The sequence below is a fragment of the Trachypithecus francoisi genome, unplaced genomic scaffold (genome assembly GCF_009764315.1).
Source record: "Trachypithecus francoisi isolate TF-2019V2 unplaced genomic scaffold, Tfra_2.0 Contig01440, whole genome shotgun sequence".
Classification (NCBI taxonomy): domain Eukaryota; kingdom Metazoa; phylum Chordata; class Mammalia; order Primates; family Cercopithecidae; genus Trachypithecus; species Trachypithecus francoisi.
The window spans coordinates 31,127,656-31,140,139 of NW_022681431.1; the positions used below are offsets into that span (position 1 = coordinate 31,127,656).

General features: G+C 46.1%; 3 protein-coding genes across 11 annotated transcripts in view; 1 reads left to right on the forward strand and 2 right to left on the reverse strand.

Moving 5' to 3' along the window:
* Positions 1-10,350, reverse strand: part of RNF170 (ring finger protein 170) — a 45,190-nt gene extending 34,840 nt beyond the window's left edge. The window contains exons 1-3 of one of the 6 annotated variants that reach the window (XM_033232611.1): positions 9,272-9,402; positions 3,643-3,832; positions 102-245 (exon numbers count right to left, since the gene is read on the reverse strand). In XM_033232611.1, the coding sequence (XP_033088502.1) occupies positions 102-238 (137 nt within the window). In that variant the 5' untranslated portion in view covers positions 239-245; positions 3,643-3,832; positions 9,272-9,402. Of the gene's footprint in view, positions 1-101; positions 246-3,642; positions 3,833-8,930; positions 9,057-9,271; positions 9,523-10,012 lie in introns of those variants that run through there. The other 5 variants (XM_033232615.1, XM_033232621.1, XM_033232604.1 and 2 more) reach the window with 5 other exon arrangements.
* LOC117092312 (uncharacterized protein FLJ37310-like) lies at positions 8,975-9,277 on the reverse strand (the record flags this gene model as incomplete). The annotated part of the gene is made up of 1 exon (XM_033225662.1): positions 8,975-9,277. A coding segment is annotated over one exon (279 nt), but the record flags the coding sequence as incomplete, so codon positions are not given.
* HOOK3 (hook microtubule tethering protein 3) overlaps positions 9,509-12,484 on the forward strand; it is a 130,836-nt gene continuing 127,860 nt past the window's right edge. For 2 of the 4 annotated variants that reach the window (XM_033232557.1, XM_033232590.1), the window contains exon 1: positions 9,628-9,961. In XM_033232557.1, the coding sequence (XP_033088448.1) occupies positions 9,905-9,961 (57 nt within the window). In that variant the 5' untranslated portion in view covers positions 9,628-9,904. Of the gene's footprint in view, positions 9,962-12,484 lie in introns of all 4 variants that reach the window. The other 2 variants (XM_033232583.1, XM_033232564.1) reach the window with 2 other exon arrangements.

Here is a 12,484-nt window from a genome sequence, read left to right on the forward strand (position 1 = left end):
GCTCTGTTACTTGCTTTTCATATTAAGTATTATACATTATTAGGGGTCAAAAAGTCAGCAGTCCTTGCAAATGTATTCAATTCTTTTGTCCTTAGTCTCACCTGAAAAGTGCATATACCAGGGTAGCAATCAAAGCGAAACTGACCACAACTGCCACAAGTACTTGGTCGCTTACTCCTTCTATAACTGAATCATCATCCAGTTTCAAACTTTGAACTTCACCTTGATATTTGGCCATTCCAGGTCTAAAATAAGAAGAAACAAGACGAGAGTTACAAATGACACAGTGAAAATGAAATATACTAATAAAAACAATGTAAATATAACTGACTTCTAACATATTTAGTTTCTGATAGGCTGCAATTAAGTACAACTCCAGTAGGGATTCCCCATCATTGAGTTCTTTAAAATTTGCCAGACACAAATTTTGTGGAGTACAATATTCTATCTCTTTTTCTTTTCTTTCTTTTTTTTTTTTTCTTACGGAGTCTTGCTCTGTTGCCAGGCTGGAGTGCAGTGGTACGGATCTCAGCTCACTGCAACCTCCGCCTCCTGGGTTCAAGCAATTCCCCTGCCTCAACCTCCCAAGTAGCTGGGACTACAGGCGCTCACCACCATGCCCGGATAATTTTTTGTATTTTAGTAGAGATGGGGTTTCACCGTGTTAGCCAGGATGGTCTCAATTGCCTGACCTCGTGATCCACCCGCCTCGGCCTCCCAAAGTGCTGGGATTACAGGCATGAGCCACTGCACCCAGTCAAATTCTATTTCTTTTAAAGAAAACAATTACTAGAATTTATCATTTATTTATGTAGTTTTTAAAAATGTTTTTTCCTCTTCAAGCTTAACCCCTTTTAAAAAAAATCCATTCTTGGGCCGGATGCAGTGCCTCACGCCTGTAATCCCAGCACTATGGGAGGCCAAGGCAGGTGGATCACTTGAGGTCAGAAATTCGAGACCAGCCTGACCAACATGGTGAAACCCCATCTCTACTAAAAATACAAAATTTAGCCAGGTGACGTGTGCCTGTAATCTCAGCTACTCTGGACGCTAAGGCAGGAGAATCACTTGAACCTGGGAGGCAGAGGTTGCAGTGAGGCCCAGATAGCGCCACTGCACTCCAGCCTGGGAGACTGAGCAAGACCCTGTCCCCCTCCCCGCCAAAAACAATAAATAAATAAAAGCTATTCTTGTCCAACTGCTCTTTTCTTATTCCTGAATAGCAAATAAATTCTCTATATAGATCAGATCCCTCTTCCCCCTCACAGCATGTGTATGTCTTGTGGCATTTCCCATGTATTGACAGGAAAGGAAATATATTATAGTCTTCTGTAAGCCTTCTCATATTCTCTAGCATATGCCCTGTACATAATAGGACCTAACAGATATTTGTTTAAATAAAAGTGACTTACCATACTTACAGTGTTAGTAATTTGAAAAGTAAAAGACATTTAGGCAAAAGTAAAAGAACATTTATAGTTATAACTACTTGAAATAATGAAAATTCTGGTGCTTGAAAAACTATTTGCCCACCTGAAACTAAGCTCAGCTTATGGTTCAGAATTCTTTGAACTGCTTGGAATATAGAATCACTCTGATGCTGCATTTCCTTATGAAGAGAAAAGGGAGGATAAGAAACTTTCCTTCCCATACTCTAAACTAGAGAAAAATGGTAGTACCCAATTCTATAGGTATGAGGGGAGATAGCCCAATCACACTGGAGTCCAAATATCACAGGTAATTCACATTTTTTTCAGATAAAACAGGAAGTGTCAAAGTCTTATAATACACCTAAAGAGAAATTAAGGAAATATTCAATATATATGAATAATTAAAATAAAGTTCTGCATTTATGTAACTTACTGAGCTGAAAAAAGTTTTATTCAATATCATCACTAATCAGGTATTGAGTATGGACGTCTTAACACCTTTGAAAATAATCTGAACTGGCTGCTAGTAAGAAAATTATCGCTCCTAGAAGAAACCTACGCAAACAGATGAAAGGCGGCTTTCATCAGCTTTACACGGAGTAATCGCCTGATACATGGAACTTTTAATGACTGGTTTCAAATAGCCATTACGTAGGGGCACACCAGGAAACTCACAGAAAGAGCTCTAATTGCAGTATTTTTATTCAAAAGAACCGTTAAATGAGCTGCCAATTGAACTGAAGAGCCTCAAATAAGCTAGAGGTGGGCCATGGAGTCAATTTAGATTTTTATTTCATCAGGTTTCCTCTTTTAAAATTAGAGATGCTATAGCTGTTTCAAAAGTCCTAAGGGCAGTGAGAACTACTTGCATCTGCTCAAAGATAACCCAAATGTTATCCCCCGTGTCAAGATTTCCAACCTCTAATTATCCCACAGAGCTGTGAATGTTAAAACAAATTAACAGACTGGGCGAGGTGGCTCACGCCTGAAATCCCAGCACTTTGGGAGGCCGAGGAGGGCGGATCACGAGGTCAGGAAATCGAGACCATCCTGGCTAATACGGTGAAACCCTGTCTGTACTAAAAATACAAGAAATAGCCGGGTGTGGTGGCGGGCACCTGTAGTCCCAGCTGCTCTAGAGGCTGAGGCAGGAGAATGGCGTGAACCCAGGAGGCGGAGCTTGTTGTGAGCCGATATTGGGCCACTGCACTCCAGCCTGGGTGACCCAGCGAGATTCCACTTCAAAAAAAAAAAAAAAATTAACAGAGGTGAAAGTGCTTTGTAAGTTAAGTCTATAAACAAATGCACTGTAATTATTCCTACTCACATTTTCTCCTATGCTATACATTTAGGCAGTTTATTATTTTGTACTTAAAAAATGCATTACATTTGTTTCTATGTCCTTCAAGGTGCGATCAATGGTAATGCAAATAAATTATACTATACAACATATACATATAATATATATTATATTTGACTACTATGTGATTATGCTTTTTTTTTTTTTTTTGAGACAGAGTCTTACTGTGTACCAGGCTGGAGTGCAGTGACGCCATCTTGGCTCACTGCAAGCTCTGCCTTCTGGGTTCTCCTCATTCTCCTGCCTCAGCCTCCCGAGTAGCTGGGACTACAGGCGCCCGCCACTATGCCCGGCTAATTTTTTCTATTTTTAGTAGAGACGGGGTTTCACCGTGTTAGCCAGGATGGTCTCGATCTCCTGACCTGGTGATCCACCCATCTCAGCCTCCCAAAGTGCTGGGATTACAGGTGTGAGCCACCGTGCCCGGCCTGTGATTATACTCTTAAAATATTGCTTCATGTACATTTCCAAGAGCTCAGAGATCCAGGATATTTAAGTATTGATTGCAGGGCCATATTATTTCATTTGCATCATTTGAGAGCAGCTATTCCCAGCAGTGTTGAGAGGAAAAGAGAAGGGCACCGCATTTTCTTGTCCCATGGAAATCCCAACAAAAGCCAAGCTGTCAAATGGAGATCTACTAATGCCGTTTGACCTGCTTGTTGGGGGCTTCCATAGCACAACTTCTGCCATAGTTTCTCATAAAATTGAAGTAAAAAAGCAACTGTAGGTGCTAGTGCCTAAAAATGAGGTATTGTACCATCACTTCAGTTTGGAAAGAGGCTGGTCTGATTTAAAACTCCAGAAGAGAAACAGCAAACAAAATTTCCTACTTGGGGAGATGACATATACCTCAGTCCTGAAAATGAATTCCAAAATCGAGGACTTCTGTTCTCCAACTTTTGTTGTTCAGTCAGTGATTATCCAGAACTAAACAGTGCTGCTGATTCTGTCCAACCATACAGGCTGTAAACTGAAGCCCAAGCAATTGCTGCTCGGACATGAAGAGCCCTGAATTTTAGTTCCAATTCTGTCACAACAACTGTGTAAAAGTAAATAAAATTTAAAAGTTGTTAGAACCTCCAAAACGCCTTAAGCCTTGAGAGAGATGTGACTATGATCTGGGTCACGTAACAGGTTTACAATTCTGTTTCTTAGATTTTTTAGCTTAACTCTTCCTGATTGTTCTTGTTCTATAAACAACTAAAAAAAGACTAAGTCTTTTTTTTAAAAGAGACCAGATCTCCTCCTTCTAATTGCTGATCTTTATTACAGATTAACTGCCTCCTTTATTGTCCTGTATGGAACTCAGACCAGATGGTGCCCCAAACAGGGATCTCATGACAGTTACATTCTTTCTCCCCTAAAAAAGACACCTTGACTAATCAGATCATTATAACTGTACATTAAGCCTTACATTAAGATATTAAAATTCTGTTAAATATAGAATTTTGTCTATATAAACAACCCCAAATGTCTATACTTAAGAGCACTGACTTCCATGCTTTTAAATCTGTCCTTTCCCAGGTGGCCTGTCCTCAACCTTTACACTTAAACTCTCTTTAAACTCAATTTTGACCTTTAAAATTATTTTAGCTTAACAACTGTGACTTTATTTCTTCACTTCCTTCTACTGCTAAATTTCTCTGATTCAGAGTTTCGGAACAGAGAAAAGGCCAGTCAAAGCTAACATTAGAGTGGTTATCAGTGAGGAGCTGGACTGGCAAGTCAGACCAACACCCTCCCTAGGACACAGTATCAGTTTCAATTCTTTCAAGTATGAATTACTTTAACAAGAAAAATAAAGCCAATACTTGCTTCCTCTCTTGATATGCAAATTGAGCTTCAATGCCCAGTCAATGACCATTCTCATCTACTACCCAGTCGCTCAGTTTCCTGACGGTGCTTACTCCGGAGGCACCTACACTAACCTAAGTGGCATGACTGGCATGTCAACTGCTAAACACTCTCACTGCACCATGAACTTCCTTTTTGAAAAACAGATATTGCTCAAATTAATGTTTATAAATTAATTTTTAAAATTTATTTCTTGAGACAGGGTCTTGTTCTGTCACCCAGTCTGGAATGCAGTGACGCACCATTGGCTCAAAGCAGCCTCGACCGCCCAGGCTCAATCTTCCTACTGTGACTATAGGCGTGCACCACTAAGCTCAGCTACAAATTTTTTATTTTTTGTAGAGACGAGTTTCACCATCTTGCCCAAGCTGGTCTCGAACTCCTGGGGTCAAGGAATTTGCCCACCTAGGTCTCCCAAAGTGCTAGGATTACAGATGTGAAGTAGCACGCCCAGCCAGTAACATCTTACTGGATTTATTTTATTTTTTTACGTTATTTGGAGATTCAGGCCAGTGCAGTGGCTCACGCCTGTAATCACAGCATTTTGGGATGCCAAGGTGGGTGGATCACTTGAAGCCAGGAGTTTGAGACCAGCCTGGCCAACTTGGTGAAGCCCCATCTTCACTAAAAATACAAAAATTAGCCAGATGTGGTGGCACATGCCTGTGATCCCAGCTACTCGGGAGGCTGAGGAACGAGAATTGCTTGAACCTGGGAGGCAGAGGTTGCAGTGAGCCAAGATCACACCACTGCACGCCAGCCTGGGTGACAGAGCAAGACCCTGTCTCAAAAAACTGCCCAGATTTGATCATTACACACTGTATATATTTGTATGAAAATATCACAGGTACCCCATAAATATGTACAACTATTATACATTTGTAAAAATTAAAAATACATTTTTAAATAATGAACTCCTTTCAGTCAGGAATCGTATCTTATTCCTGTTGGTAGTGGGCAGGGTGTTACATGTTGTAGTGGCCACTAAATGTTATTCACATTAAACCCAAAAACAACGTTATTAAATGTATAAAATATGGAATGTAATCTATTTCATGGTATCCTATAAAATACGAAAAGAAGAGTTACTAATACTCGGTTTTGAACTGTTTAAGATTCACAAAAACTGAACCCCATCCATCTTGGAAACTGTGCAGTATAACTGATAGAAGTTTGCAGAGAAACTGGCTTTGCTATTGCTCAGCTGGCTACATCTTATTGAGCAGTATCTTCAGACAGCAAAGAAGCACAAGTTTCAGAGTCAGACAGCCCTGGACTTACGTAAAGTCTCTGTCGCAGCTTCCTCATATGTAAAAGGCATTAGGTTGAACCATATCAAACTGCCACTCTTTTTGGGGGCAGGCGGTATGGGGGGAAGTACCTTGCCTTGTAAAGTTTTTAATGAGATAATGAAGGTAAGGCATTTAGCATACTGCTTGGCACATCATATAGGCTCTCAGTAAATGGAAGCTACAGCGTTTTGGCTAATATTATTAACAACTGCCAAGGACTCAGCAGAACTACGATAAAAACTAGCCATGCCTGCCCCAGAGCTGCTCCACATAGCATCTCAAATTCTCTTTAATCACAGTTCTAAGTATGTGTTTCCTGGGAAGACAGGATGCAATCTGGAGCACTGTCACACAGGACATGCCCTCTTTAATCCGATAAGCAGCTGTGGGTGAGAACTACCCTCCAACTAATCGGAATAAGAGACAGCCAAGACAAGTTCAACTCACCTCTCCTCAGGCATTTCCAAAGCTTTCAGGGAAGGAAAAAAATAAACCACATAGAGAGGCCGGGCGCGGTGGCTCAAGCCTGTAATCCCAGCACTTTGGGAGGCCGAGACGGGCGGATCACGAGGTCAGGAGATCAAGACCATCCTGGCTAACACGGTGAAACCCCGCCTCTACTAAAAATACAAAAACTAGCCGGGCGAGGTGGCGGCGCCTGTAGTCCCAGCTACTCGGGAGGCTGAGGCAGGAGAATGGCGTAAACCTGGGAGATGGAGCTTGCAGTGAGCTGAGATCCGGCCACTGCACTCCAGTCCAGGCGACAGAGCGAGACTCCGCCTCAAAAAAAAAAAAAAAAAAAAAAAAAAAAAAAATAAACCACATAGAGAAAATAAGAGAAAAATAGGAAATTCCAGGACTTCCTGGAACAAAGGAGAGCATCTCAGTGCCTTTTCACCCTAAGGCTCATGTAGAAACTTGACAGCCACATGGCTTCTGCAATTACTCACATCCAAACGTTTTTACTAATTTCTTTCATCAAAAGTAACTGGAATTACAAAATGAAACCTCCAGAACAACGCAACATCATGCACAAAAGCACTGTGGATATGCAGCCACGCTTGAAAAAGGAGGCTTTAGGTCAATTGTGTCAAAGCCTTGAAAACCAGGGCCACTGGAGGAAGGGTGCTCAGGACAGCACAGCCACAGTCACTCCAGTAGGTCCAGCATCTTGTCTGCCCATCTAAAGACAAGCTGCATGTGAGTCTGGCGTAAGTCAATGTGACATATACTCACTGACTTCATTCGTTTGCCTACAAGATTATACGTCACTTAAAAGTGCTAGAGGTCTATTTCGATAGAAATAACCTGATAAGGAATGTAGGAACTCTAGTTTGACAAATATCCAGAGGCACCAACACAGGAACCAAAGACAAGTGAGATACACATGCGTAACTTTTTTTTTTTTTTTCCTTTTGAGACAGAGTCTTGCTCTGTCCTCCGGATGGAGTGCAGTGGCGCGATCTCGGCTCACTGCAACCTCAGCCTCCCGCGTTCAAGTGATTCTCCTGCCTCAGCCTCCCAAGTAGCTGGGACTACAGAAGCCCGCCACCACGCCCAGCTAATTTTTGTATTTTTAGTAGAGACAGGGTTTCACCATGTTGGTCAGGATCTCTTGACCTCGTGATCCGCTGGCCTCGGCCTCCCAAAGTGCTGGGATTACAGTCGCGAGGCAACGCGCCCGGCCACATATGTGTAATTTCTAAAGGTTTCGCTGCCCTTGGTTTAGGGAAGAATGTTTGAAAAAAAGACCATTGAGAATACTTAAGGTAATTTTTTTTTTTTTTTTTTTTTTTTTTTTACACTTACAAAATGCTAAATGATCAGGGGTCAACTACCAAGTGGTACTCTGTAAGGCACCCTTAAAAACTCAATGCTGGCTCAGGCTCGGTGGCTCACACTTGTGATCCCAGCACTTTTGGGAGGCCAAGGCGGGCGGATCACTTGAGCCCAGGAGTTTGAGACCAGCCTGGGCAACATAGCGAGACCCCCTCTCTACAAAAAATAAGAAAATTAGCTGAGCATCGTAGCCTGAACTTGTGGTCCCAGCTACTTGGGAGGCTGAGGTACGAAGATCACTTGAGCCCAGGAGACAGGCTGCAGTGAACCAAGATTGCGCCACTGCACTCCAGAACAAAATCCTTTCTCAAAAACCACCAACAACAAAAAACCCCCAATCAATGCTGTTTTGGTAGTTTTGAGTGCTCAATGAGAAAACCTACTCTCAATAGAAAAAAAAGTAGGGGAAAGGGGTTCCAGGAACTACAAAGCAAAGTGAAAGTCTGTCCTGGGAAGTTAGCTTTGTCGCACTCCAACTAAAAACTCGGCATTGGCTGGTAGTTATGCATACTCGCTGCATCGACAATTCTCTAAGGACTCCAAGGCACATGTCCTGGAAATTCCAACACATTTGCATTAGGTTCCAGGTACACCAGAATGTTTAGAGCCATGTTCTGAGTAACATCAGTCTGAACAAAACGCCCACCCAGAGTAGAATGGATTCACTGTTCTATTCGCACTGGAATACTAGGCAACAATGAAAATTACCTATAGATACACAGTACACCAATTTAATACTGATTGAAAACCACGAAACAACACACTGTGATCTACCCGCAGAAGTTCGAAAACAGGCAAAGGAAAACCAGATTGCATGCACACACAGATGATAAAGCTGTAAGGAAAAGATCACACTAATCAGGCTGAGAGAATCAGGCTCCGAAAGGAGCACAGGGTATGGGTGAGAAACTCCTGGGGTGCCGGCAATGCCCTTTTCGTTTTTATCTGGGTGTTTTATTAATTCTTCTTTAAATGTGTATGTCGTATGCACTTTTTTGCGTATGCTATATCTGTTAAAAATTTATCGGCAGCCCTGCAGAGAGATTCGTGCCTCTAAAGAGGCGGGAGCTCCAGAACGATCCGCCTCGCCATTAAGCGAAGCCAACTCCGAACGTTGAGAAACGCAGGCCCGGGGTCGGCCAGGGTCCTTACGGATTGGCGAACGGGCGCACACCCCTCCTGCATTAAGGAGAGCTCTCAGGGTCGCGCTCCGAGCGACCCTAGAGGGAGCGGCGGTGTCCTCGCCGCCGGCCAAGCCCACTACAGCCGCTCTCCGCGTCGGCCCCTCCACTGTCGCCGGCGACTCCGGACAGCCGCGGAGCGATTCTGGGGCTTCCAGACGAAGGCGGGGAGGAGGCGGGGGGAGGAGGCGGCGATTCCCGCCGACCCGCAGAGCCTCGGCGGCCAGAGCGACCCCAAGAAGGCCAGGCCCCGCCGTCCGCGGCTCCGCTGGCCCCGATAGGGTGGGCGTGGCCGCCGCGCGCCGGACGTACCTCTCCACCGCGAAGGAACTACCTCGCCAGTTCCCGGTGACAGAGGACAGATTATTTCCGGACCGCTCCCGCCACCCCTCCCGGGCAACCCACTAGACGTCCCCTTTCTAATTTGGAGTGCGGGTGCGGGCGCACGCGCACTGCCGAGCTTCCGCGAGAGCGTGACCGGACGGCGGAGGACGACTCGCCGCCGCAGCCTCCAGGGCGGGGCGCGTGCTCGTGCGCGAGCGCGCCTCGACACGCAGCGAGCTGGTGGCGGGGGCGCGCGCGGCGGCGGCGGCGGCGGCTCGGGTCGGCCGGGGCGCGAGCGTGCGCAGTGGCTCCTCGGCCGCGGCTCCTGCCAGGGCGGCGGCGCCGGGGAGGAGAGGTGTGGGCGGCCGGGGGCGGGGACGCGGGTCGGCGGGCGTGGCCGCAGTCGCGCGCGGTTGGCGCGCGGTCCCGAGTGAAAGGAGAAGGAGGGGCGCCGGGGGTGACGGTACGGAGCCGCTGCCAGCGCTGGGCGAGAGTCAGCAGCCGAATCCGAGGAGCAGGCGGTCCTGAGGCCGAGTCAGCTGCGCGGGCCCCCGGATCCCCCCACCGAGCAGCGGCGGTGTCTGGCCAGGCAGGAGGCGCTGCCCGGCCGCGGCGGGGAAGATGTTCAGCGTAGAGTCGCTGGAGCGGGCGGAGCTGTGCGAGAGCCTCCTCACTTGGGTACGTGGGGGCCGCGGGCTGGCGGGAAGACCCCCTCCCCCCGCCACCTACCGGGACCCTCCACGCGCGGGCCCGGGGGGCGAGCGCTGTGGGCGAAGGTGCCGTCACATCCGGGGCCCGGGGCGGGCGGGGCGAGGAGGCTCGGCCCAGGGTCCGAGAGAAACTTGCCGGGCCTGAGGCGTCGCTACTCCGGGCGGACCCCGGCCAGGGCTGGGCTGGGGACGCGGCGGGCGACTCTGGGATCCGCGCGGCTGCTGGCTGCTGGCAGCTGGCGCTGCGCCGAGCTCCGGGGGCGGCCGAGCCTGACTGCCCCGCGCCCGGGACCCGCCGCGGCTCCTCGCCTTTGTTGCAGCGTTCGCGGAGGACGTGCCCGGTCCCGGCCCGGGAACTGAAAGCACCTGTGGGGGAGCGTGGGGAGAATGCGGGAGGCGCCCGGGGACCCCGTTTCCGATGCGAGGCGCCGCTGGGGATGGGAGTGCGCGAGGGACGGACGCCTGTCAGAGGCGTCGGGCAGACGTTTAAAGGACTCTGGAGGTGTCTGGGCGTCAACAATGGAACTCGAAGGCCTTGGGGGACAGCGTCGTGGGATTCTGATTTTGAATTCTTAAACGGTTTTAGATGTCTCACACTTTGAAGTAAATACACATTCACCTCTCACGTCAGCGGCCGCGCCTTCCTGAAGCCGGGTCTTCAGGACGCGGCCGGGGAACCGACGCCCGGGTTCTAATCGTTCTTGCCGCGGCGTCGGCCGGGGAAGGAGAGGGATGTGCAGAGCCGGGGCGGACCTCGCGCTGCCTTCGGGAGCCTCCGTTTCACTCATTGCCGAGAATGTTAATTAAATGTTTACGGATGTGTTTATGGAGGCGACTACAGCATTTGTATTAGTTTTTAAAGGTAAAATACGAATGTGGGAGAAATTCTGTTTAGCGGTGTCTTGGGTTACGAGTCAGGATCCTTGGAGTGTAGACGTCACGATCCTGTGCAAGGCACTTTGCTGGAAAGGCTGGAGAAGTATTGCCTTGCGTTGGTTGTTAAAAAAATTAGTAAAAATAGTCTGAGGTTTTTATAATTTGGCTACGTCACGAATCAATTTCTGTCCTTGAAACATAGACTTGGTAGAGCTTGAGTAGCCAGTTGCGTATCAGACCATTTAGGGGATTTCAGATCGTTAGCAGCAGTATGTGGTTAGCGTGCAGCTTACACTTCTGATGAGTTCTGCCTCCAGGCAAGGATATGGCTTTCACTGCTGTATTTCAGAAGAGAGGAGAACTGGTAAGTTGCATAATGTGGCCGAGGTTTGACTAGGCAGGGGAGAGAGAGAGGAAAGAATTACTAAATTCTTTGATATTGTGGAAGGAATAGATTTGGCAGAATCTGTACATCTGTAAACAGAATGCTGAGAAACTTAAGATTTAAGTTTTTGAGTCTGTGCAAGTAGTGCTTCCCTTTGTGCTAGAAAAAGAAGCAAGAAGGCAAAGATGAAGCTAATTGAATCTAGGTACGGCTACATTGTTTAAAATCTGGGAGGGGGGGAAAGACATGGAAGTAAAGAGGTGTACAGAGGCTCCTTAGCTTGCGATGGGGTTACATCCCGGTAAACCCATCATAAGTTGAAAATACTGTAAGTTGAAAATGCATTTCATACGCCTAACCGTCCAAATACCGTAGCTTAGTCTGGCCTACCTTAAACGTGCTCAGAACACTTACCTTAGCCTACAGTTGGGCAAAATCATCTACCACAAAACGTATTTTAAAATAAAGTGTTGAATATCTGATGCACTTTATTAAGCATTGTACTGAAAATGAAAAATATAATGGCTGTATGGGCACTCAGAGTATGGTTTCTACTGAATGTGTATCTCTTGCATCATTGTAAAGTTGAAAAGTCTCAAGTTAAACCATCCTAAGCTGGGGACCGTCTGTATTTGAATGGCATCCACAAAATATGGTACGCAGTAATTGCATTTATTTAAGTGAGAAATGCTGATAAAAATATAGAGGAAAAATCTTAGAAGTTTGAAGTTTGAAGGGCTACTGACAGAACCTAACAACATGAGAGAATCTATTTAGAATCTCCTAAAATGTCAAGAAAACGGGTAATCCACATTATCAGCTGTAGAGAGGTCAGGGAGTGTGGTATTGTAGAATAGTCTTTTTGAAATGTCACTGGAAGCTCATCAATGAAAATTTCTGGATAAGATTAAAGATTATCAGTGACAAAATTGGAGGGCAGTGTTCTTGAAGATGTACAGTTCTAAAATTTGGAAACACTTTAAAACACATGTTTCAAAATAGAGTTTAAATGCTGGGTTTGTTTTCTTTTAGCTGTCATTATAAAAAGCAGAATAAATGTTTCAATGAGCAATGTTTGATGACATTTAAATGTATAATATCACCCCTCCTATCTGAAAGCCAGATTAATGCTAAGTACAATTCTAAAACCAAATGCAAGCAAAAATGTACACATAACACTCCAAAGAAAAGACTCATTTAGATTAATTTTCTTGATTTTATGTCAACTTC